This window comes from Zeus faber, assembly GCF_960531495.2.
Source record: "Zeus faber genome assembly, chromosome: 3".
Classification (NCBI taxonomy): Eukaryota; Metazoa; Chordata; class Actinopteri; order Zeiformes; family Zeidae; genus Zeus; species Zeus faber.
Window position 1 is genome coordinate 2,756,399 of NC_137190.1, and position 25,249 is coordinate 2,781,647.

General features: G+C 43.8%; 1 protein-coding gene across 1 annotated transcript in view; it reads left to right on the plus strand.

Moving 5' to 3' along the window:
• The window catches only part of dpy19l3 (dpy-19 like C-mannosyltransferase 3), a 50,315-nt gene extending 28,385 nt beyond the window's left edge, over nucleotides 1-21,930 (plus strand). The window contains 6 exon segments of the mRNA XM_079997169.1: nucleotides 1-78; nucleotides 6,387-6,519; nucleotides 10,098-10,256; nucleotides 14,173-16,374; nucleotides 16,827-16,903; nucleotides 21,855-21,930. The exon segment at nucleotides 1-78 is cut by the window's left edge and continues 5 nt beyond it. Coding sequence (XP_079853295.1) covers nucleotides 1-78; nucleotides 6,387-6,519; nucleotides 10,098-10,256; nucleotides 14,173-14,406 — 604 coding nt within the window. The 3' untranslated portion in view covers nucleotides 14,407-16,374; nucleotides 16,827-16,903; nucleotides 21,855-21,930.
• The last annotated feature ends 3,319 nt before the right edge of the window (nucleotides 21,931-25,249 follow it).

Consider the following 25,249-nt stretch of genomic DNA (forward strand, 5'->3'; position numbering starts at 1 on the left):
GCCCAAACTGATGGAGGAGGTGTCAGAGCTGAGGGAGTTCTATGATCCGGACACAGTGGAGCTCATGACCTGGATCAGGTGCACACACACATGCATGTGCATGCACACACAAACACACACAGCACACAAACTGAAAGCGCAAATATGATTAGCTACTTTCAACGGATCAGACGTCCTGTTCCCTGATGTGCCCTTGATAGGGGTGCTTGTGTGTGTGTGCGTGCGTGCGTGCGTGCCTGCCTGCCTGCCTGCCTGCCTGCCTGCCTGCCTGATTGCGGGGGACGCTGGTGACTGATGTGAGCTGATGGGTGTGTGCGGCGCTGGGGAGGACCCAGCTGTTGGCAGGACACTGCCCACCTCGGGGCCTTCGTGCCGCCGTGCCTGTGCTTCTTATCAAGACCATCAGCCCGGTTAGTTCCCGGCGTGCCACGTGACGGAGCGACCGAAGCAGGCAGGACACCGACTGGCCACACACACATCACTGCTATGTTTGATTCAGAAATGTATTCTACATAAAAAGTACTTATTTTTGGTGCAAACTCAGTTCACGGGAAGAAAATCATTCAACATTAACATTAATTTGCTTATTTCAAATCATTACGCTTATGTTGGCACAGCAGATACGGACGTCATCCTCAAGTTTGTGTGTGTTTGTAAATACGTAAATTGCCATTTCACAAATGGTGTATTTGACAAGTGACACTTTGAAGATTGAGGAACAGAGATGGATGTTGGCCAGAGAGAGAAACTGACAGAAAGAGGGAGGGAGATCCAGACAGATTGACAGATTGAGAGAGGCAGACACACGAGTTAAAGAATGATAGTGAGGTAAAAAAAAAAAAAAAGCCTTAAAGAGAGAGAGAACTGGTTCTCTTCTTGGTTTCCATTTCCTGCGGTGTGTTTGCAGACATGACACAGGTTTCCTCCCCCGGGGTTTAATCCCATTAGGATTAGAGCTTCTGTCGGAGTTTAGCTCAGCTGTGACGGCAGCGCACTAAGCCCTCGTGCCGCTGTGCTAATTACATTCCAGATGAAAGCAGTTAAGGCAAGGACAAGTTGTTTTCCACGGAGGGGGGCGACACCAGATCGCATTCAACAGAAAAATTGGTTTTCCGATAACACCTGGCTGAAATTGGGAGGGTATTTGTAGTTTCCATTTTCTAGATGTTTGATGGCAGGAGATGTGGCTGCCAAACGGAGGGAACTAACCAGACCAAGCAACAAATCTTTATGTACGGTGGTGTGATTGGAAACAGAAACGACATTTCTCTGAGTGTGTGTGCATGTGCTGGCAGGCACGTTTGGGTGTGTGTTGTAGAGAGGACTAGTGTTAATAAAGAAAACCCCACTGTACCTGCTCCTCACCTCCATATCAGTCTATATGCTGACAGTGTTCAGTGGTCACTGTGGAGAAGAAAGAATTACTATTAATGCCCCAGTCCTTGACGTGACAGCGGCCATTTTGTTTTGATTCCAAAGCTATATAAAACATTTTCTGTTTTCTATATTTTGTTATTAAAGCCAAAGACTGGCGGACTCTCCCCTCTGGCGGCCGTCCTACTGCCAGCGTGCAGATCTCACATGAAACAAACTATGAAAATGGGAGAGCTCAGTCTTCTCCAGAGCAACAGTTTGTAGTTTAATTTTGTCAATGGTTGTCAAAGCAACGGTACATCACAGTCAGAGCTAAACCGTCCGTTAGACCCTAACCGTTAGAATTAGTAATGGAAGTGGCAGCTAACAGAAGGGGGCTTGGGGTCAGGGTAGGAGAAGAGTACCTGACTGGTGTTCGGAGATATGGAGGGGCAGTTTGATGGACAGCCTTTTAGGAAAGTACCAGCTTAAATTTGATGGAAAATGGGAAGTCAGTGAAGTGACGGAAGGAGGGGAGGGATCTGAGGGAATTTGGGTTGGTTGAACACTAGACAGGCTGCTGCATTCTGGATGCTGTCGTGGTCTGACGGAACAGTTGGTCCAGCCAGAAGAGTAGGGCTGGGTGAATGGAGAATGAGCCTCCATCACAGCAAGGAGAGCAGTCTGGAAGGAGAGACGGGGGTCTGAACGACAGACTGGATGGGTCTGTTGCTCAGGACGGCAGCTGGGTGTTAAACTACCAGAACCAAATGCACTGGTCACAACAATTCGATTGAAACAAGTTGAATCCTGTACAGAATCAGCTGATCAGTGCAGGGCTGGGGCAAAAACATGGAAACAGGACTGGAATGATCCAGCTCTGCTCTGGAGTGATAATTTGATCTTCAAGGATCCACAAATCAATAATCAATAATCAGTTAGAACGCACTCACTCTCCTTCTTTGGGGCGAGGGCATCAGTCAGGGCGTGGCTCTTATCGTGGCCACGTTGTCCACAGCGCATCATTAATTTCCTGCCTTGGCTTTGTTTTGCGGCTAACGCTCCTGTTTTGACTCCATTGTGACGCTTTGTTACTTATGTATTTCCTTATTTGAAGGGTCTAATAATTAGGACGGCCAAATCTTCCCCCACACTGCTTTTTATTTCTGTTTTGTTTTGTGTTTCTTTTTTCTTTTAATCCAGGGAAAACTTTTCTTTTTTTTGTTTTCAACTGCCAAGATGTCACATTTTACTTTTTTCTCAGAACCCTTTTTCTGTTTGTCTCTTCCCTCCCTCGTTTTCCTTTCTCACCCTCTAAGCAACTGACAGTCTGTTGGACTTGTTTTATAGTCCACAGCCACCTATTTAACATATTGCTTTTTGCTCTTTGTTCTCTCTGTGATTTTCTCATTTTCTTTTTTCCTGTCACTGTTCTTTCTTCCTCAACATTTTGTCTCATTGTCCAAAGTAGAATGGTTTGATTCCTCATCTATAAGTGAGGAAAGTGAACAGCTGTAAGTGTTAAGTGTGAGTCCCTGTGAATGTGAGTGCACGACTTATAAATACATATATTATATATGTATGTATATATATGCATATATACATTCATACATATTACCTTACATTGTTAAACTTTAATTTATTCTTGAGTTAATACTTTCAGTCCATTTGAGGACACTGTAGCTCAGGGGGATGGGAGGTGGTGGGTTGACTTTGGGGTTGTGGAGATGTAGTTCCTCTGGGTCCTGGCTCCGTCGCTGCTTATTGCTCCTCTGTGGATACTTAACGAACATTTAGTATGAATTCCGCACGATGTGTATTTACTTCATGCCGCCGCTCAGCGCTAGAGGGTGCTCACTGTGCACAGCGTACGGACGGGAACCTTATTACGCTGCTGGTGAGCAAACCCTCATAACAGTGAATAGGCGGCCATCTTGATGTCCACGCTTCACTCTGTTGATGTAAGTTATTCAAACAAAGAGCAAACATTTTTTCTACTGTTCTCATCAAGTCAATAACACACACCCACACACACACACACTTGATTGCGCCCAATCAGGAGAGAGTGGCCTCTCCCTCGACCACCCCCCCCCCCCCCCCCGCACCCCGAATGATTCAGTTTTTCGAATGCCAGTGGGGCGCTGCCTCCTGGCGTCCACAGCCCCAATATAAACGTGAAATTAAATGTAAATCAGCTCTGAGGGGATTGCTTGCCAGGATGGAGGGAGATTAAAGTCACACACCAGAGAGGGAGAGGAAGGAGGAGAAGAGGAGGGAGAGAGGGAGAGAGTTAAAAGTGACCCACTTTCTATTTTCTCTCACCCACCTCAGTTACAGGTTGAAAGGCCAAGATGGCCGCGCACGCACGCGCTATCTACACTAAGCCTGAGCGGATTTATGATTAACGATGAAATCATCAATCGATTGACATTGAGGGCAGACAATTTTTTTGTATCCGGCAGGAATAATCTGAGCAATAACCTGAGTTTTATTTTTGTTCTCTTCCAGACAGCCAGGTGCGCCGTCTCCTGGGCATGTCTTTTTATTTTAGATCTATTTGTTTTTTGTTTGTTTCCTACATGTATGAAACAACATTTTTAAACAAACTGAGTTAAGGGACTGTCCCATTCCATTCCAAAAAAACCCTATGAAAACCTGCACATCTCCCCGTTGATTTCGATTGCTCTGGGACTTAATTGAGTAAAGAAAAGATGTTTTTGTGTAAATACTGTACTTGTAAGAAATAGATCCCGCACTTCTGGAATGGGGAGACCAGATTTGTCACATTAATACCGAAATAATTAAATACCACCGAAGTCACATTTATTAAAATTGCGAATTTCTTTATTTGACCGAATTTGTTGCGATAAAATATTTTTAAAATATTTTAATTTTGTACATTTGTAACCCACCGCAGCAAAACCTGCTGTCTCGCGCATTACTAAAATGGAGCAGCAAATAAGTTGAAAAAGCCTTTTTTTGAAGGAAAATTCGATTTTTCCAGATTCGTGTTCCTTTGTGTGTTTTTTTTTGTTTTTTTTTAATCTCTCAATGTATTTTCAAAACTGAGTTTAAATCGTAGAAAAATGTTAAACCATGGAGTTAAATATTCCCGTTAGATGACATGGGGAAACACAGTTCACTTACCGAGACGCTGAACAGCGCTGAACAGCGCAGATCGATCATTTCCTATAAGGCGAGAGTCCAGGTGAAGATCATTCCTCCATATTCCATGTGATGTGAAGTCACAATGTGAAACCCTTTTGATAGAGTTCAACCTTTAAATCCTACTACTTTTACACATACACGGAGACAGCGTTGTGGAGGGGGCGTGTAACAACGTGTACCATCGAGTAGGAATTGCTGATGTCACTTGCGTAAACAAGACGAGGATCCGGTTTCACTTGTCTGTAAAAAACTTTAATCTCCTTGTTTTTATGTTATCGTGAAGTGGGTGGAGGAAGATCTAAATCATACTGCCGACCTTAATCTGACCAGTGTGATAGATCCAAGTCAGTGTAAGCAGCGCATACTGGACTTCATTTTCCGTGATGAGAGTCAGTTCTCCCACAGCGACGTGGAGAACGACAGCGATGCTGAACGTGATTCTATCCCGGACTTGGAGAACATTTCAAACAGCGGATTTCAACTTGAATGTGCCAATGAAACGGAATATTTTCAAGAACCACCGGAGGCGTGAAGAAGTCCGTTGACGTTGGTGCAGATTTTCAGATTTCAGATTTTCTGAAATAATAAATTCTTATAATATTGATAAGACTCTACATTTTGTTGTGTTGCCTGTACTTTTAAACTCCAAAATAATTCTACTTTTATAAAACATGTTTATTCTTACTTAAAAGCTTTTTTAAAAACAAAAATAGTTGTGAGTTGATGACGCTGTTCAACGCTGTTGGTGATTGGCCCATTCAGCAGTATGTTAAGTAGCAATGTGGCTGTGTTGGTCCTCCAACCCCAGTTGCATTCTGGGAGCTGAATGAATGAAGCTGGTGTGGGCAGGCCTGTCTGAGTGCACGAGGGAGAGAGATGGCTGCCTGAGGGATTCACTTTTCATAATGGAAGCCACAATTGGTTAATAGGCAACAGGAACTGGGTTTTTTTTGCGCACACACACACAAGTCACACCTTGTCAAACCTCAGAAAACGAGAAAAATAAGTGACGTTTTTTCACTTTATTTGTTGGTGTTGGTAACTTGCCGCAGTCATTAAATACCTTGTGGAACGCTGCGCCGGCCCCAACAAGGCAGCGTTCTCTTTGTGTGTTATTATTTTATCTGTATGTTATTTATTTATTTTTTTACAAAAGGAAATTTTACATTTTTGGCATCAGAGATCGCCCCGCGCTATCCTTGAAGATACGCTGTTTGAAAGGAACTTTGAAATGGCTTCCACGTCCCCAATTATTCCAGATTTAAAAGTGTGTGTGTGTGTGTGTGTGTGTGTGTGTGTGTGTGTGTGTGTGTGTGTGTGTGTGTGTGTGTGTGTGTGTGTGTGTGTGTGTGTGTGTGTGTGTGTGTGTGTGTGTGTGTGTGTGTGGGGCAGGAAAGATGAATGGCGGAGGGAGGACGGCCCGTTTGATCCCTCTCCCTCCGTCACTCATTTGTTCTTTCATTCTCTTCTTTTCTTTTAGTCCAGCATCAAAAGCCCAAATCCAAACTGCCGCCCGCTTATACCTCTGTTCGTTGGTGGGGTTTTTTCACAGGAAAAGTTTGTATTCGAGTTTGTCGTTGCTCGTACCCACAAGTACAGTAGTGTGACCACACAAGGTTGTCAAAACGCCATTCCTTGACCTTTATTTATTTATTTATTTTCATTTCGTAGAACGCAACGTTTTTAATACTTCAGATAAATGAGCTTTAAAAAACATTTTTTCGGCTTAGATTCTGTCATGGTGGCTGCATATAGTTTCCGAATATCTTTACCCTTTCCTAATGATGTGGTTTGATAATGGCTGAACCTTTCTGCTGCCGAGCGTTTTGAATAAACAAGGATCCCTCCCTCCCTCCCTCCCCCAGCTCGGAGACCCCTCAGCGGGCCGTCTTTGCTGGCAGCATGCAGCTCCTGGCTGGGATCAAGCTGTGCACCGGTCGGGGACTCACCAACCACCCGCACTATGAGGACCAGGACCTGCGCCACAGGACCAGACAGGTACCTCCCTCCCTCCATCCTCCCATCTGTCCTCCCTCCATCCTCCCACCATCCATTCTATCCTTTTTTCCTTCCCCCCATCATCTATTTGATACCTTTCCCCTCCTTTGGTAATTAGGTTGTACTTTCTTCCTTGTTTTTTTCCTTGTTTTGCTACCTTAACCCCTTTCCAGGTAAGAGTGCTAGTATGGTGTAGCAGGACGAGGACACTCAGCATGTCAGTCATTTCGGGTGCGTTCTGGACGATCTAGAAATCTCTGTAGATTAAAGCGTTGTTCTAAGTCTCTTTCAAGCGCTGGTGTATCCTGACGACAACACGTCACACACCCCATGTCTTCCATTCAAAACAACAGCAGGTGAAATTCGAATTGTTAGAAAACACTTATTCACAGCTCATTCGGGCGGGGCACGGAGTCATGCCCTCATGTCGTCTGTCCGTCAATTAGCGTCGCGATGAGTCACGTGTCAGATGATGTGTACCTATCACTACTCTTCTACCCAACAAGGCAGACTACTTAGATCTCCCTCCACGTCTGTCAACGCCGCACGCCGATTTGCTGAAATCTACCACCTCCACCCCAGCCGCCTCCTACAGCACCAGAAGATAACGCTGATAACACTGACTCAATCGATGCTTGGCTCGTTCTTCACCCACAGGGGTTTTGCACTACTCCCTGCGCAGACAGGGCAGACCTGCCGGGAGCAGGATCGGCAGCGGAGCCTTACGCCTAACTGTGTATCTATCCACGTGTGATTGATATAATAAAGTGCTTAAATGACTGAAATGTTAAATTGTTGGAACACGCAGGTTTTTGGGGCTGGAATAATTATAATGTTAGCCGCGAAAAATCCCTGATTTGGCTCTGATATCGTTCTAAATGGGATGAGAACACCAGACCCGACAGTTTGTCCCCATGTGATGCTCCTGACTTGGGGAACAGCCTTTACATGCTTTTTCATTCCTTGTCCCCCCCCCCCCCCTGTTTACTCCCTTTGAGGCTTCAGAAAAGTAATTTGTGACCATTAGTTCATATCGAACAAATCATTCAAATGACTCAAGAGTTTGGAGTCACTTCGGCAAAAGAGTTTGTGTTTCGGTAACTGCAGCTGGACAAACAAGCTTCTACTGAATCTGAACCTGAATCTGTGATGGAGTAGGATGCACAGTTTGTTCTTAGGCCCCAAGACAGAATTAAATTACTCTTTTTACTGAGTGACTTGTCTGAACCGACTCTCTAAAATAGTTAAACTTTTGATCTTTTTTCAATGGCAGCCTGTTGGCTGCGAGACCAGCCTGTCCAGAAAGTCTCGCAGTGTGTAGTTTGAAATATTATTTTAATATATTGAGCTTTATTTGGAAAAAATAGAGCCGTCATCCGGGCGAGAGGCTTTGTTCACAGACAGGGGATGTACAGGTACTCCTCACTGAACAACCTACCTGTTTAACCACCATTCAGACTGACCACCAGCTCTGAGCAGTCTGTACTGTACACTGTGTACAATACCAAGCATCTCATCATCCTTTATACACTATATACACTATATATACTACATGCACTATATATACACTGTATACAATATATACTATATACACTATATTATATACACCTTATACACTATATACACTGTATACACTATATATACTATTACACTGTATTCATCTCATCACCGGCATCATCAATGTCGTTCCCGCAGTCTGTCCGTATTCACTACACTAGCGTTTGCAATCATCACGCCCCCTTACCGTGAAATAACACTATATACACTAAATATACTAAATACACTATATATACCAGCAACGCCCCCTTACCGTGAAATAACACTATATACACTAAATATACTATATACATTATATATACCAGCCACGCCCCCTTATTGTGAAATAACACGGGTCCTCGCTTATTGACCAATTGGCCTAACGACCTGGTCCTAGGAACAGAACTCAGTCGTTCAGTGAGCAGTACCTGTAGAGGCGTCTGATGGGCTTAGATGGGTGGATGGATGATGAATGGATGGTATGGTGGGGGCTTGAGATGGGGCCAGCGACCTCAAGTGACTGAAGGGGAGGTGGAACTGGGTATTTTCTGTATGAATATTGGAACAGCGGCTGCATGTAATGTGCATCTGCTTCAGACGGGATGAATACTGAGCGGGAGGAAGTAAATAAATAAAAGCTTTGTGTACAGCTGCGGCGGGAAGCAGGAGGAGGTCGCCATGGGAACTGAGTCAGTTCCATAGGCACTGCTGTTTACTGATTAGCGCTGACCTTGAACATCTGCAGAGCGGGTTTGGGAAGATGGGATGGAGGGATGGAGGTACCAGGTACCTGAGGTTAAATTAACCCGTAACCCGCAATTATACTAATATACAGATATCTAGAGTAAATAGATTAAAGGGACAATGGCAATCATCTTGGAGAGTGAAGCAGTCACAGCCTGATCACCCGATCAGCAGTTATTTGAGCAGATTGTGATCATTTTGGGAAATTGTTAGATCCCACAACCATACGTTTCCATCCAAATTCAAGGGGAATTTTAAACCGATGCCGGAAATAAGTATGTGTATGTGCATCTGTGTATGTGTATTTATGTTTTTTTTTGTTGCAGTAAATACAATGTGATTTAGCTGAGTTTTAGATCTAGATCAGTTGTGTTGAGGAAAATTAACTGTCGACTCAATGTTTATGTTCCGATATTCAGTGCCAATAAATGGCTTTTCAAAGAAGTAAAAGTCTCGAAAACAATGTACTTTTATATTGAATAACATATTTTATATACAGTAGTATATTAGTATATAGGTATATACTGCTTTATTCTAGCTCACACACGTGTTCCTCTACGCAATCAGCCTGAGGTAACTCCGTCCCTCCTCCCCGTCAGCTCCGTCAGCCCGGCTCCTGGGCCGGCGTCCTGGCGGGGGGTCGGCCTCTGTGCTGGGGGGCAGCGGCTTAGCGAGCGGTTCACTAATGATCCTCCGCTGCGGAGCCTCTGGGTGTGTGTGATAGTGAAGGAGAATACAAAGAGAAGACGAGGGAACAGCTGCTTAGTCTTAATAGTCGTTTCATTGCTTTGTAAAGCTTTGTTTTCATAGTCAAGTGTGAGAAAATGACCCAAAAATGAATTTGAATGCATCAGAAAACTCTTTCTGGTTTAAGCTATGTAAACTCTGTCGCCGTTTGGTTTTTGATTGATGCAGAAAATAAGCTGTGTGAACACCGAAGGCTGTTTTGCTCAACGGGATCGTTTCCAAAAGCAATTACTCCTGCAAGGGTTGAAACATAAATTAGGAAATAAGTAAATAGCCATGCTAAAGCTCTGGAGTCAGTTAGAGAGCTCACAACAACCCACATTAGGAACCACAGTTACACCTGTTAAATAACTACAGCGACAGAGAAGTTTAGATTGAATGTAGAGTTTTTATCTAATACAAAAACAATGCAAAGGGAACTTTTAGAGTGGAAAAAATACAGAATGTATTCTACTTTATTTGGGACATCCACTCTTTAAAACGTATAAGACCATCTATTTCATCTTAAAGTGTATTTATCAGTATTTTGTTGCGGTGGTGTGTTGGACCAGGTGTACCAGGTGTACGCACGGCGCCCCCCGGAGGACGTCCACGCCGTGCTGCGGGCGGCGGGCGCTGACTACGTGGTGCTGGAGGACAGCATCTGCTACGAGAGGAGACACGCCCGCGGCTGCCGGCTGCGAGACCTGCTGGACCTGGACAACGGACACGTACGTGAAGCCAAAACCTTCTCACCAGGTTCCCAGGGCAGCCCAGGCCCCAGCAACAGGCCAATCACAGAACCATGTTGGAAAATAATCACAATGCAAAGACATGACAAGAAGATCCACATCAAACATAGAGAAATTCCACTTCAAAAGCTTTCGTCCAAAAGGACTCACAATACCCTCTCATTAGTAGTCGACTGTTCAATGCAACCAGTGTCAGAAAAGCCTCCAGTAAGGGTTAGAACATCAGGGGTTCCAAACCTCTGGCCCGGGGACCACATCACGAGACATGTTTATAAAATGCTGTTAAATCTCGCCCTCAAATTAATAAAACAAAGGAAAAAATGACATTCAGGAATTCATCCACACAAATTTACTCAATGTTTTCATAATTTAAAATGGAATAAAATAGATTATAACTGATTTTTTCAACACACGTATTATACGGCAATTAATGTTGGAGTAAGAACAAACAGCCGGCGATAGGGATGGAGAGGTCACTCTTTCATAAGTACACAGTTCATTATTTAAAGTTAAGTGGGTATGAGGCGCTCCGTGGTGTTCTGTGAACGCGTATCAGCAGAGGAAAAACTGGGATCACTCAGCGCTTTTACCGGAGTACAGCTACAAATACCTCAACACGAAATGACTCTGTTGGAGGTGGAAGTACCACATTGACATGTCTACTTGAGTAAAAGTATTTAAATTACTTATTATTACTCCAAAAACCAGACGCTGCTCTCCTGGGGCAGAAGACACAGGCAGCTAAATCTATACACACTAATACACACACACACACTTTATATATATATATATACACACACACACACTATACAGAGGAGGAGGAGGAGGAGGAGGAGGAGGAGGAGGAGGAGGAGGAGGAGGAGGAGGAGGGTGGTAACAGCTGTGTCTCAGTGCGCTCTGTTCCTCCAACATCTGAACTCAACCAAAGAAAGATACATTTTAGAAGGACCTGGAAACTGACTTCACTGGGATTCATTTCTTTTTTTTTTTGTGTATTTTGTATATATTCATCCAATCACCCAAGCCTGATGTCCATTAACAAAGTACTAGTACTGTGTTATTTTCCACATGCACGTCGGTGCGTGTGCGTGTGCGTGTGTGTGTGTGTGTGTGTGTGTGTGTGCGCGTGCGCGTGTGTGTGTGTGTGTGTGTGTGTGTGTGTGTGTGTGTGCGTGCATGCGTGCGCGTGTGTGTGTGTGTGTGTGTGTGTGTGCGTGCATGCGTGCGCGTGTGTGTGTGTGTGTGTGTGTGTGTGCGTGCATGCGTGCGCGTGTGTGTGTGTGTGTGTGTGTGTGTGTGTGCGTGCATGCGTGTGTGTGTGTGTGTGTGTGTGTGTCGCCCCTCGACACACTTTCAGGCCGAGCTCTTTGAAATTCCCAGACAAGCACTTGGGACTAAAGATCAATAGTGACTCTCTTCTCATCTCCACATCACTCGCTCTCTCCACCCTTCCTCCTTCCTCCTTCCTCCTTCCTCCTTCCTCCATCTCCTCATTTCGAGGTTTTGACCTGAGGAAAAAAAAATACATAAATAAAACCCAGTTATGTCCGTTGGCCTCAGCGTGGTGTAAGAGATGTGAAATAAACGTCGGCCGTTTTCGGTGAATTTCAGGCCCCGTCCCTCGCTTTCACCTTTCTTTGGTCGTGACTTTGACAGGGACAGTACCAGCGCTGGGAAGTAACTACGTAGAAATACTTTGTCACTGTACTTATAACAGACCTGCCGACCTGCACGCATTTTGTGTACCAGCCACGCAATTCTTGGTCAAAATAGGCAGGTATGAAATGCCAGCTGAAACCACGCAAATGAGAAAAATATATCATTGTAATTTAATTACGGAAAACAATCAGTCAGTACAAACAGTGAAGTACATTTACTCGGTATTTAAACAACATCCCTGGGATTGGACCACATGCTACGACCTTGTGCTTCTGTGACCCCTCCCTCCCTCTCACTTAGCGTCCGCGTAGACGCAGCACCGCTGTGCTTGATTATCCAGCGAGGCACCACCCTGCACTGGGAGGTCAAAGGTGAAGAGTTCTAACAAACACATGCGTCGTCACGTCGACATGGTGAACGTGAGGTGCACCGATCTGCCTGTTTTCAGCCTGTCCGGCCGACCAGAGTCAGATATCTGATGTATCCCATTCTGTGCCGATCAAATGTACACGCCAGATGCTGTGCTCTTGTACTGTACTGGAAAAAATCAAACGTGACACCAATATAAGGTAGCTGACGCTGGAAAAAAACAAGAGAGACAAAGTGGTAAACAAAGAAGATTGGATCAGTCATTCATCCCCTGACAACATTCTGACATTGTGCAGAGTGAGTTTCTATCGCTGTCACTGCAGAGCTCTGATCACGATGAAAGGTTTGACTCTTTTTTGAGACTCTGTTCTGGACGAGTCGCTCCTGAAAACGAGTCGTTCATTTGATTCACTTAGTTTAATGAGCGAAAGAAGAGTCAGCCATTTATTCTATTGTTATTGTATGATTGATGATTGCAATTTATTTTGGAAAGGCAAGTTCCGTATAAATATTATATATATATATATATATATATATATATATATATATATATATATATATATATATATATATATATATATATATATATATATTGAACATAAAAGTGAAAGACTTTGATTTGAAGTTTGAACTGGACGTTTCCATGTTCGTTCTATGTCATGTCCAGTTCCAGGTTGAATGAACTTGGTGACGTCACATATTCTATTTTATTGGAACTCAGGAACAGTTCATGTTCTTTTATTGTTCCATAGTGAATAATGAATAATAATAAACAGTGTCAAAATCAGCAACGTGACTTCTGTTGTAACTAATAATGGCAGCGTTAGTCCGTCTGTGCAGCTGTCCTGTCACATGGGCGTGGTCAGATCACAGGCTGCGTTTCTCATCCACGTACAGCAGATCAACCCAATGAGACCAAACGATGAGAAGATTGGGTTTCTCCTCCAATCAGGGATATGAACTCAAAATGTTCGGACGATCGAGAGATATTTAATAGTCAATGATTTATTATGAATACAGAGTTTGGTGAAAATTGGAATGGGCAGGTCAGAGCTTAAAAAATGTGAATCGGCCAAAGAAATTGAAATGGGTGCATCTCTAGTTGGTGAACATGTTGGATTACTTTACCAGATGATGCAAAACAGGATATACCCTGATATGAATGTGTATACTGTGTACCCTGATATGAATGTGTATACTGTGTACAGTCGTAGTACTGTAGCTGGCACACGTTTGTTTGTTTGGTCATTCGTCGGCTACGTGTGTAACTGATGGAGTCGTTTAGCTGCAGTGACTCAACCCCACAGAGACTCTGTTAATCTGCTGCGCTACGCATGTTTTACCAGGGTTGCCAGGTCTGTTATAAGTACGTTTTCCAATCTGTATTTACTGATATATACTATACCCTTTAACCTGAATATAAACTGTATGTATATTAAGTTTTGGAGACGTCCAACTTTTACTCCAATACTTTTCAAAGCAGATATTTGTACTTTTTACCTGAGTTAACAAAAAACTAAAACAAACAACATGATTTATGTCTTTAAATCAAAAGTATATTCTACAGTGTTATATTATTGTAAACAGGATCTGCATGAAAACGAATCTGCAGCAATAAAAGTTTCAGTGGAACTTTGTGAAGTATTACAGACTCTTCTTTCAGGACTCTGGATGTAAAGTACTTTTACTTTGAACACTTGGGGTATATTTAAGAGTGCGTACTTCAAAATGTCAATGTGGTTCTTTCACTTTCGTCATTCCCTGTTAGTGAAGGTCATGACTAAAGGTGAAGGTCATGACTTCCTCCACCACTACTAATATGATGAAGATGATGATGATGATTAAAGCATGTCCTCCCCGCCCCCAGATCATGGACGGTCCCGGACCCGACGACCCGGACCTCCGCCCGTCCCCGCACCCGCGCTTCTGCGAGGCGGTGAAGTCGGAGGCTGCGTCCTACTCCGCCCTGTTCACCAGAAGCTTCCGCAACAAAACCTTCCACGTCTACCGCCTCCGCAAGAAGCGCAGGAGGAGCGGAGGAGGGAGCAGGGGCGCGGCGGACCCCCCACTAGGGGGCGCGGCGGACCCCCCGGTCCCATAGAAAGCCAGAGGAGACGAGAAAGCGATGAAAGGAAAAGACACTTCCTGTTCCTCTTGAATGTGAAGTGGTTTCGCCCTCTGTAATTACCTCCTTTTTGTGTTTGTGTTCATTCTAACCTCGGGCCGGTCCATTTCAGCCCCCATCCCTCCATCCTCCCCCTCTCGAAGACACGGTTGGAATTAATTCTTTGCTTCATTCCTGGTCTCTGCGACGCCGTACCAGCAGCAGAGCGCTCAGATGTGCGATTGAACGAAGCGTTTGTGTGTTTTTATCGGGAGACGATGCCAAACTTCAAACTGGATTTGATTTTTTTTTTCCAAGGGGGAATTTTCTCAAAGCAGAAGCCCCAAAGCCTTTTTTAAGAACTTATATTTGAGAAAGAAAAGAAGAAGAAAAAATAATCAAAAAGAACAAAGAGCCATATTTTGACTAATGTTTTTGCAAATTATTAAAGACTGAATTGAAAGACTTTAGGAACCAGAGGCATCGCTCGCCAAAGCACAACGCATTGCGGTTGAATACAAAGTTTTCCTGCACTACATGACCTCATCTTGATGTTTCCCACTAGTCACGTCTTGTTCGATGTGTGAAAAGCATTCCTGTACTTTTGGAGAATGTAAAGTTAGTTGTTTACCACAAATAATGTATTAATTTATAAGCTCCGCCCCCAAGACGACCAACTACCCAGCTGCTTTGGATTTGGACGAACGCAGTGTCGGGTCCTTGTCTGACTTGGAGCAGAATGACGGAGACTTAACCAGCAGGAAGAGACGATAAATCACCAAATTCAGTATTATTTTGCATTTGTGAGCAACAGTTGGAATCGATGTATATTGCCCAGCAGACGGTCACCATCGTACATTTTTAGTGAAAATACATTTTTGCACCAAAAGATCGAACAAAAAAAATTTGAAATTTCAAACTCGAAAAACGGCTTTGCAAGGCGTGGCTGATTTTCCCAACTCCTCATTTTATGCCCATTCAATGTGAAATAAAAACATTCGTTCACATTCGTTCTGTCGTGTGTGTTGGTCAGAATCTGCTTTGTTTATCACTGGGCGCCGCTATTATCCCTTAGACAGTGGAAGTTCAAGTGATGCTGTAGATTCCACTCCTCACCGCCCGCCCTATGACCTCCCGGAGCTGTGGCCCCGCCTTCGCCAGAAAGAGGCCCCGAGAACATTCCTTAGTGTCTTTGCAGAAAGGCTCAAGCAGGTGATCAAACAAGCCAGCTCACCGACACCGATGAAGGAAACGTACACCGTCTCCCCGCGAATATACCAGCTTGTCCCAGCCGCCCTCGTAGGGCCAAGCTGACAATGTGCTTTGCCGTCGGTGTTTGTTTGAGCGATCAAACCTCTAAGTCCCAATCGTTAGAACCCAGAAGTGACACGGTGAACGTGTCTCTCACGCAAGAAGCAGAATGGAATCGGAGCTTTTCCAACATACACACATAGAACATGCAGACTTTACTCTGAAACTGATCTGGAACCATGAGCAAACAGGAGCTGACCAAGTCCAAACGTGACCTCACCACGAGACGTCTGACGCTGTCGATACAGGATGCAATAACAGCCCCAGGAATGGAAGCGGGCGGACATCAAATGGAAGAATTAAACAGAGTAGGACTGTAATTGCTTAAATTGCCTCGGTCAATCTTCTCTTAGAAAATGGACGGAAGCAAAACAAGAATCAAAATAGAGGATGCCGTTGATAGTGTTCACAGGCTGAGGAAAAAAGAACAAAAGAGGAAGCGTCAGGTCATCACACACTATCGGAGAATCTGGATTCTGTCGGAGAGAAAGAGGAGACACAGGAGGGAAAGAGGAGAGAAAGAGGAGGTGGTTTGACCGTCATTGAGGAAGCAGGGGAGACGTCCAAAATGCAAAACATGGTGGTTGAGGGACCCGAGCACCTGCCCCGTGGTGTCTGACATGACAGAAAAACCTGTGGTCCAGTGGTCACTATGTAAGTACATATATACTGTGTTTATATATATATATATATATATATATATATATATATATATATATATATATATATATATATATATATAAAATACATATGATCTTCTGCATCTTTGCTCCTGGGAGCGAATCCACTCATGATGATTGCATGATTTTTGTTCTGTGTAAAATATCTTTGCTGCAATTACTGGTAGGACTGGGTTCTAAAGCCTCCGCCTCCACACTCACTCTGATTCAACACACACACACACACACACACACACACACACACACACAAATTATGGAGGCGTCGTTTTAACAACTGTCCTGGTTCCAAAACGCTCTGAGAGCGACGCTTTTGTGTTTGGGAGATAAGACGCAAAAGGAAGGAGATTCTGTTTAAACAGCAAACAGAGAGAGAGCCTCCTTCCTCTCTTCATCCCTGGCTCTGTTTATCTCCCTCTTTAACCACAGGGGAATCACGGAAGAAGAGGAAGGCGAGGAAGGCGAAGATGGAGTGGAGGTGATTGAAAGGCTGGAGCTGTGTGTCGGTAATTATAGGCCTGGATGGTCAGAGCCATGTGCACACACACACACACACACACACACACACACACACACACACACACACACACACACACACTCTCAGCTTGTTTTCTTGTAGTGCCGCTGCCTACATGGATACACTTGCTAATGAGAAGGCACAAACACTGTTTTTAGCTCTGCAGGCTGGTTGTAATGCATACCAATGGGATCGGCGCAGAACGTTCCTATTGAATGTTTAATTTAGGACTTGTCTGATTGCTTTATTTGAGCAAAGTGATTCTATTATATTGCAGACTAGCAGGGCTCTTATGCCACGTTTTCCACCCTCCCCTCTCAGCGTTTTCAATTGCCATACATATTGATATGAGCAGGTGACTCTCAGCTGCCTTTGGTTTTTCTAATTGAACAAAAAAAAAAAAGAGATGAATGATGACGTTTATTAACTGTGCCTAGTTCAACATGACTTTAGATTTTTAGGCTCATTTATCAAAGCGCTGTGCATTCTGGGGCAAAAACAGTGACCACTTGGGTCTGAAGTGAACATTTTAGATTTGGAGCGCATGATGGAGTCTCTTTAGCCTTTTAGGGAGGATTCACACCGTGACGTTGGTTGAGGATAAACGGGTGCTCGGGCCGTTTTCTTCCTTAGAGCGACTTAATGACCGCTGTCAAGTCTTTACTGATGAATACGATTATTATTAGATGAGATTATTATCGCTGTAGTTTTGGACATTCGTTGGGTTTTGATTCCCAAAACAAAGTGTGGCTCGTGGACAGATTAGAACTCTGTGTTAGGTCAGGCGTCGTTTCAGGCTCAAACTGAAAATGTCTTCAGATTGAATTGATTGTATTATTCAGCACAATGACACAAAGACTCAGTGACACTCGTTGTGCAGAACAACCTTGCAGGTGTTCTGCAAAGTTGCATTACTCAGCAAAAGAAATTAAAATAAAATAAATAAACATCATTGGATCTTTTGTGCAATGCTACTTCAGTTCAGGGATTAAAGAAAAAGTCAGAGCATCAACTTTGGACATTGGCATTCATGGTGGCGCTTCCAGTTCAACATTTTTAAATAGCTTTTTGAATTATTTCTTCATACGCACATCGGTGCAGTCAGAACAGAGTGTGAGGCTTTTCAATAACACAGCTCCTCACTCCCTTCTGATTAACTATTAAAGTGCAAGTCACTTCTAGGCGTCATGTCCAGACGCCTGAGGCTGTGTTGTGGAGCTGAATTTCGCTTTGCTAGATGAGAGTTTGTGTTTTTGCACGTGTTAACGGACGAGCAGCAGGCAAAAGACCAGACTCTGGCTGCAATCATGAAATGCAGTTTCAGCCGGTGCCTTTAAATGCAGTGGAATGCAAAAGTTTGGGCACCGCAGGTCAAAATAAACGTTAATGCAGATGTGAACTATCAGAGTGCCATGGCTGTTCTGGCTGCAGTTACAACCAGGAGTTGTCCGAGGACATCAGATCCAAGACGCTTTCACAAACTAGGAGAAGGAAACAGAACATCTGTCCCACTGTTGTTTCAGATGTTCCACTGTTGGAAACAATTGTTCTCTTGCTGCAACTATCAGGAGATGTTCAACCTAAACCTCGCCCAGATTGGAATCGTTTGAGTACCCCCTGTGATTCTGAAGCCAGATGGAGACTTGGTATTTGTGGTGGACCAAGGGCTGTCTGCAGCCTTGGCCAGCCGTGCCTGCAACATGGCTTCCATGCAGGGAGCTTTCTTAATGTTTGTCTTGCAGAGGGGATCGGCGCACAGGCTCGTCAGCCGACCAGGAGCTGGACTGGAATGGCATTGCTCTTGTCCCCAATGCATTATTCTTTAACATTTATCCTGTTGGCCAGCAAGCTTTTTTGTTCAGTTTTCATAATAAAAACTCTTGCCATGTCGGCAAACGTTAAAAAGAAATACAATGAAAAAAGAACATAGTTGTCAGCTGATAATTTGTAAAGAATGTCCCTGAATGAGCAGAAACAAAAAAAGCAGCAGCAACAACAACAAAAGGAACAACAAAAACAGCAACAAAAGCAATTACAACCACAGTAGCAACAGCAGCAGCAACAGAAAACAAAAACAACAGCAGCAGCAGCCACAGAAACAACATCAGCAGCAACAACAGAAACAACAACAGCAGCAGCAATATCAGCAGCTACAGAAACAACAACAGCAGCAGCAGCAATGACAACAGCAGCAGCAGCAACAAAAACAGCAGCAACAACAACAGCAGCAACAACAACAGCAGCAGCAACAAAAGCAGCAGCAAAAACAGAAACAACAACTAAAACAGCAGCAGGACTGAAACAACAGAAACAACAAAAGAAAAAGCAGCAACAACAGAAACAACAGCAACAACAGAAAAAGCAGCAACAACAGAAACAGCAGCAACAGAAACAAAAGAAACAGGAGAAACAACTAAAGGACAAACAACAGAAACAGCACCAAAAACAACAGCAAAACTAAATACTACAACAACAGCAGCAACAACAGCAGAAACATCTCATCTCAATACAGTCGCAGGGCTTTTATTAGCATCTGTAAGTCATGGGTCAAGTTTTCATTCAGACCTCGGGAGGGAGATCATTTTGACTCTCTCTCTCCCTGAAAAAACATCCTTCTTATGATCCTCACTGTAATCTCACAACAAAGACAACAACAACAACAGAAACAACAAAAGCAGCAACAACAGAAAGAACAGCAGCAGCAGCGGCAACCACGGCATCGGACAGAAGCGACAACAGAAACAGCAGCAAAAACGGAAACAACAGCAACAACAGAAACAGCAGCAACAGAAGCAGAAAACAGAAACAACAATAGAAACAGCAGCAGAACATGTCTGTGCAATCATAAGAGCAGTCCGTGTGGAGAAAACAGATCTTACAGCATACAGAGCACAAACACAAATCTCACAACATAGAAAACACACACACACAAAACAACAACAAAAGCAACTACAACAGCAGCAACAACAGCAGCAACAACAGAAACAACAACAGCAGCAGCAACAACAACAACAACAACAACAGAAACAACAGCAAAAGGCTGTTACCAGCAACAGAAACAACAACAACAGCAGCAACAACAACAGCAGCAACAACAAAAACAACTACAACTGCAGTAGCAACAACTTCAGCAGCAACTAATTAGCAACAGAAATTAAGGTTTACAATGTTTCGTTGTGAACATCCCAGAAACGGTGGCGGCATTGCCATTTATATAAAGAACATTTCACGCTGACGTCCTATCATCTACAATTTGAAGCTCTTGCCTTGAAATTGAAACTTCTTAAATTACATTTTATCACTGTAGTAGTTTGTTATAGACAAGGCCCCCAAAATGAAGACCAGATATTGTTCTTAAACAAGATTTTAGGTTTTTCTTCATGATCTGTGGGACTGGAACTCTCTCATTTATGGTGTATAACTGGCTTGGAAATACTTTTACTAATATTATAAACACACATGCTCCCTTCTGCAAATGTATAGTGAAAGGCCGCAACAGTCCCTGCCTTTCCCCTCAGCTGTCCAGCCTTGTCTGATGCCTGGGCCCGAGGCCAGAGAATCCAGATCCCAGGGTGAAGATGTCACGCCGCACGGCCTCCGGGCCCCTCTAGGAGCCTTCCTTGTCCCCTCTGTCACTCCTTCCTACTGCACCGTCCCACACACCTGAGGTTCATCGCTCATCAAGCCTGCTCTATTTATTCCCGGCCTTCCATCCGCTCATCGCCTGATCGTCAGCTTTTCTAACTCAGTACCGCTCGTGGCTCCTACTAAGTTCTGGGAATTCAAGTATGCGGTCACCGTACCAACCTGCCTTTCTCCCTTCCACGTCCAAGCCGTTCCCGTCCTGCCTCATCGAGCCTAGCTTCCCGTCCACCCGTCCGGAACCTCGATCCCTCCTTCCTCGTACTGCTGTCCCTGTCCTGTCTGGCCTCGTCCCTGCTGGTAGTCCCCCCTTCCCGGACCCGTCCACCACATCCAGCAGGACCGGGTCTTCCATCACGGCCAGTGTCTCCCAATAAAACTCAGTTGTTAAACGCTGTCTTTCTTCAGATCCAAAACCGTTCAACTCTTCACTATCCCCAATTAAGTCGATGGTTCAACCATTCAGTTTTACTCCTGTTGCACCTGGATCCGAACGGATCCGCAGGTCCTGACAAGCCTGAGCCTTACTTTCTCAAGTTAACTGTGGACTTTATAGCGGAACCTGGGACACATTTTTTTAATCCGACCCTTTCCAACATATGGAAATCTTCCTATGTTCTACCTTTGCTGAAAGGAGGAGACCACTCAGTTGCAAAAAACTACAGGCGGATCTCTAAATTCTGTCTTTTAGCCTAAGTCCTTGAAAAGTGGTGAATGACATTATTGAGGCAAAAAATGGACTGCAAAAAATACTGTGCAGCTCTTATGATTGATGTGTCCAAGGCGTTTGACCCAGTTGACCTTGGCGGACGGACTCAACAGTGTCGGCTTATCTGGGCATGCTGTAAGCATGCTGCCCCTGGGTTCCATCCTAGGACCCCTGCAGTTCTCCATATACTGTATATGAATAATCTTTGTAATAATATATCAAACACTGTGTTTGTTGTCCCCTCATTAGTACAAACCCTGGAATTGCTACAGTGTTCCTTCGATATCGTTCATTTCCATTTCACTCAACCTAAGTTGGTGTTAAATGCAGACAAATCCAAACTCACGCTATTTTCAAACAACAAATAGTAAAGGTCTAATCTTCCTAAGATCTCAACTGCTGAAGGGGCTACAGGTCACAGCATATACACTATAAGTATTTAGGTATTGTTATTGATCAGAAGTTATCATTTAATTCACACAATGAAAACCTTGTTTCCAAGCTGAAACTTATATTAGGTTTATTTTAGCTCCAGGCAAGGAAACACTTGATTTCAGCAACTTTCTTTTTGACCTTTGTTGGATTACAGCGATCTTCTCTTCATGAACGCACCTGAGCAGTGTAAAGAAGTTGGATGCTGTAGACCACTGTGCTTCATGTTTTATTACTGGCTGTGGCAACCTGGCACCACCGTGCTGCTGCTAAGTGGTAACTCTTTGCATGTCCGCAGACCTTGGCATTGGTTGGCCTTTATATATAAATCTCTCCTTGCGGTGGTTCCTCCTTATCTGTGCACATACATGTGTAAAAACCCAAATCAATATGGCCTGCGCTCTCACAATATTCTACAGATGTTGGTCCCGAGATTTAGAACACAATTAGGCAAAACAGCTTTCAAATACGCTGCCCCTTCTTCCTCAAAGAATGCACAGAAGGACCTGAAATTGCCTGAGCTGATTATTATGGGGGAATTGAAGTCAATTTCAAAGGATCGTGAAAATACAGTCGTACTCTTGGTCAATGTGACGTGAGTCATTTTCACTGAAATCACTTTAGAAAATGGCACCTGTTTATGCATCGTAATTGGAGTTCTGAAAGTGGTTATTTCATGCAGTTTAGAGGTCGGGCCAGCTTCCATTCACTACAGCCAGGGGCAGACTATGTGATCCAAGCCTGATTTTCCACCCTAAGACAGTTTTTTGGAGATGGCAAAAAGCCCCAGATAAGTCAAAAGGGCGCGCGCTCCCGTGAGCGACAATAACCGGTTAAAGACAAAATCTGAGAGCTTGCCGAAGCCTCCCCGATGTGACACCCAGGAGATACCGAAAAAGGCTCAACATCGTGGCCTGTGGGGGGTCCAATGACGAGGTACAGCTAATGAGAGCGCAGGACACAGGGCGAGGGGAAACCAGGGGGAGGAGTCATCTAGGGGCGGATATGGAATGGAATGTATACTTTTCATTTTTAATAATAATTTCTGATAATTTACCTCCCATTCTCTGCAGGATCAATCCTGCAGTCCATGTCCCTCCACCTGCTCTCCCTCCAAATTTACATGACGTGACTTTTTCGGACGGAATTACACCGGCAAGCAAGAAAAAACAGCACAAATAAACTACAGCAGCAATTAACTATGACGAGTTACGGCAAAACAAATTATATGTGAAATGTATTTCTTCTTAGACCATTTTTTAATTAACAAATATATTTTGAAATAAAAAATACAACAACTCACCTTGATGGATTTAATGAGATAAGTGTTGCTGCTTTTCCCTTTTTTGCCAGCGCATCAAAATCTGGCGGCATTTTGGTTGCGGAAATGCGTAGGACAGCGCTCAGGTGTTGATCAGTGAGCTGGGCTCCGTGGCCTCTTCTGTTTATATTCATCACACTGAACGTCTGTTCACAGAGGCAGAGCCGAAAAACAGCAGCATCCTCTGTTCATGCTCTATGGCAGAGCTTAGTCACAGCAGCATCCTCTGTGCTGACGGTGGGATGTTTAAAACTCTGTCTCGTTCAGTTGAAGCATAAAACGTCTCCAGTTTGACGGAGTTGAGCTTCTCCGTCAGGGCGGAGTCAGCCTGGAGATCAATCAGCTCCAGCTGTGATTCCTGCTGTGCTGCCTCGTCATCAGTGACAGGAACACGGCACCAGCTCAACTCACTTCTCAGACTTTTCAAAATCAGAGAATCGACGGCAGAGTTCTCCGTGCAGGTCGTCCAGCGATTGCCTGTATCGTGTGGCACGTTGGGGCTTGTTTCAGCGGCGCTGGCGTGGGGGGGATGAGCAAATGATTTGTTCGTCATTTGTTTAGAGAACAGAGTCAGTTTTACTTTGAAGTAATTTCACCTTTGAATACATGTCGTAGACAAACTGATCTTTTCCTTGGGAGCTTCACGTTCAGCTCATTCATGTGCGTCCGCAGCCAACGCCAAATCGCAAAGCCAGTGTGCGTCGTTCAGCTCGAGGAAATCATCGGCAGTAAAAAAATATTTTGCAATCCAATCTTTTTTGAAAACCCGACACTCGCTGTCAATTTTGCGCTTTTTTCTCCGCTCATTTTGTTATGAGTGATGCAAACATGACGATCAGGTAAAGTGACGAAGAGTGACATTACATCAGAGAAGGCCCAGCAATGCGCCATCTGGTGGTACCATTAAGTATTACAGGAAAATAACAGTGAAATTAATACTACAAATTTCTACACATGGTGTAGTGTGAACACCTTGTCAAGGACACATGGTGTAGTGTGAACACCTCCATTACTGGGATGCATCGTGTGGTGTGAACACCCCAGTCTGGGACGGTTGTTTTGTGTCGCCCCAGCGACGTCACGACTCCAACTGAAGAAATCGGAGTGAATGGAGGAGCTCCCTGGTGCCCCCTTGTGGCCACAACATGCGTTGACGGCACCGTGACGTGTTCAGGAATTTAAAAGTCTGTTATCAGACTGTCTGAAAGGACTAAAAAACATTCTGTTGTGGATGGTTCAGATGTTTGTTTCTGTCAATGCGCTGTTTTGTTTGTTTATGGATTGTACAGTGAGTTTATTAAATTATGATCTCCATATATTTGTTCCTCCTCTCAGAGTTTCAATAAACCCCTTTGAGGTTTCGTGTAAATGTATTCACGTTTCCAACCGAACGACCGTCGCTCCCGCGAGGTTCAGAAGAAAGTAGGATTTTCTGTAAAACTTCACTTCCCTCTTCACTTTCTTCTTTAATCCTTTTGTTTCCAATAAAAAATAATGATCCGTTATGACACTCATGATCACTGGTTGAAATAAATGAATTTATTGAGAAAAAGAAATACTGAAGCAGATACAAAACACTTACATAACCGTTAAAAGCTCGTCGTCATGATAATGATAGAAAAGATATGTTCAAATTTTTTTTTGAATCTCAGAAGCTGCACCTTTGACCCGATAGTTCTCATGATAAAATCCATTTCAGTTGCTCCGTATTTACAAATGAGGTAAAAACATTGTTGCACGACATGTTTGCACCCGAAACACAACACTTAAAGAAGCCGTTTTATGGTACAAATGAAGGTGGCGACGCGTCAAGGCGGCGACACCGACGTCCTGGATTCCCCATCAGGAACCTCAACACTTTATGGAATAACGCTGCATTTTGTAATAAACATCCTTTTGTAAACTGACGTCTTGAAAGGGTTTCCATTATGAATGTGTAATAATTCAACATGTGATAACACACCAAAATTGCTGTCAGGTGTCACACTTGATACAGTATACACTTGACGAGACTTGATAACCTTTCATTTAGTTTTAAATACTGATAAACAATGCGTTATGTGATGGGTTATTACAAAGTGCGGATGTTATTACATAATAAAGATCAAATTTATGACATTTTGGCAAGTTATTACAGAATGTGGCGTTATTGCACTGTTACAGTTCATTTCCAATCCCATAAAAATACTGTGTGTGTGTGTGTGTGTGTGTGTGTGTGAGAGAGCGTTAAA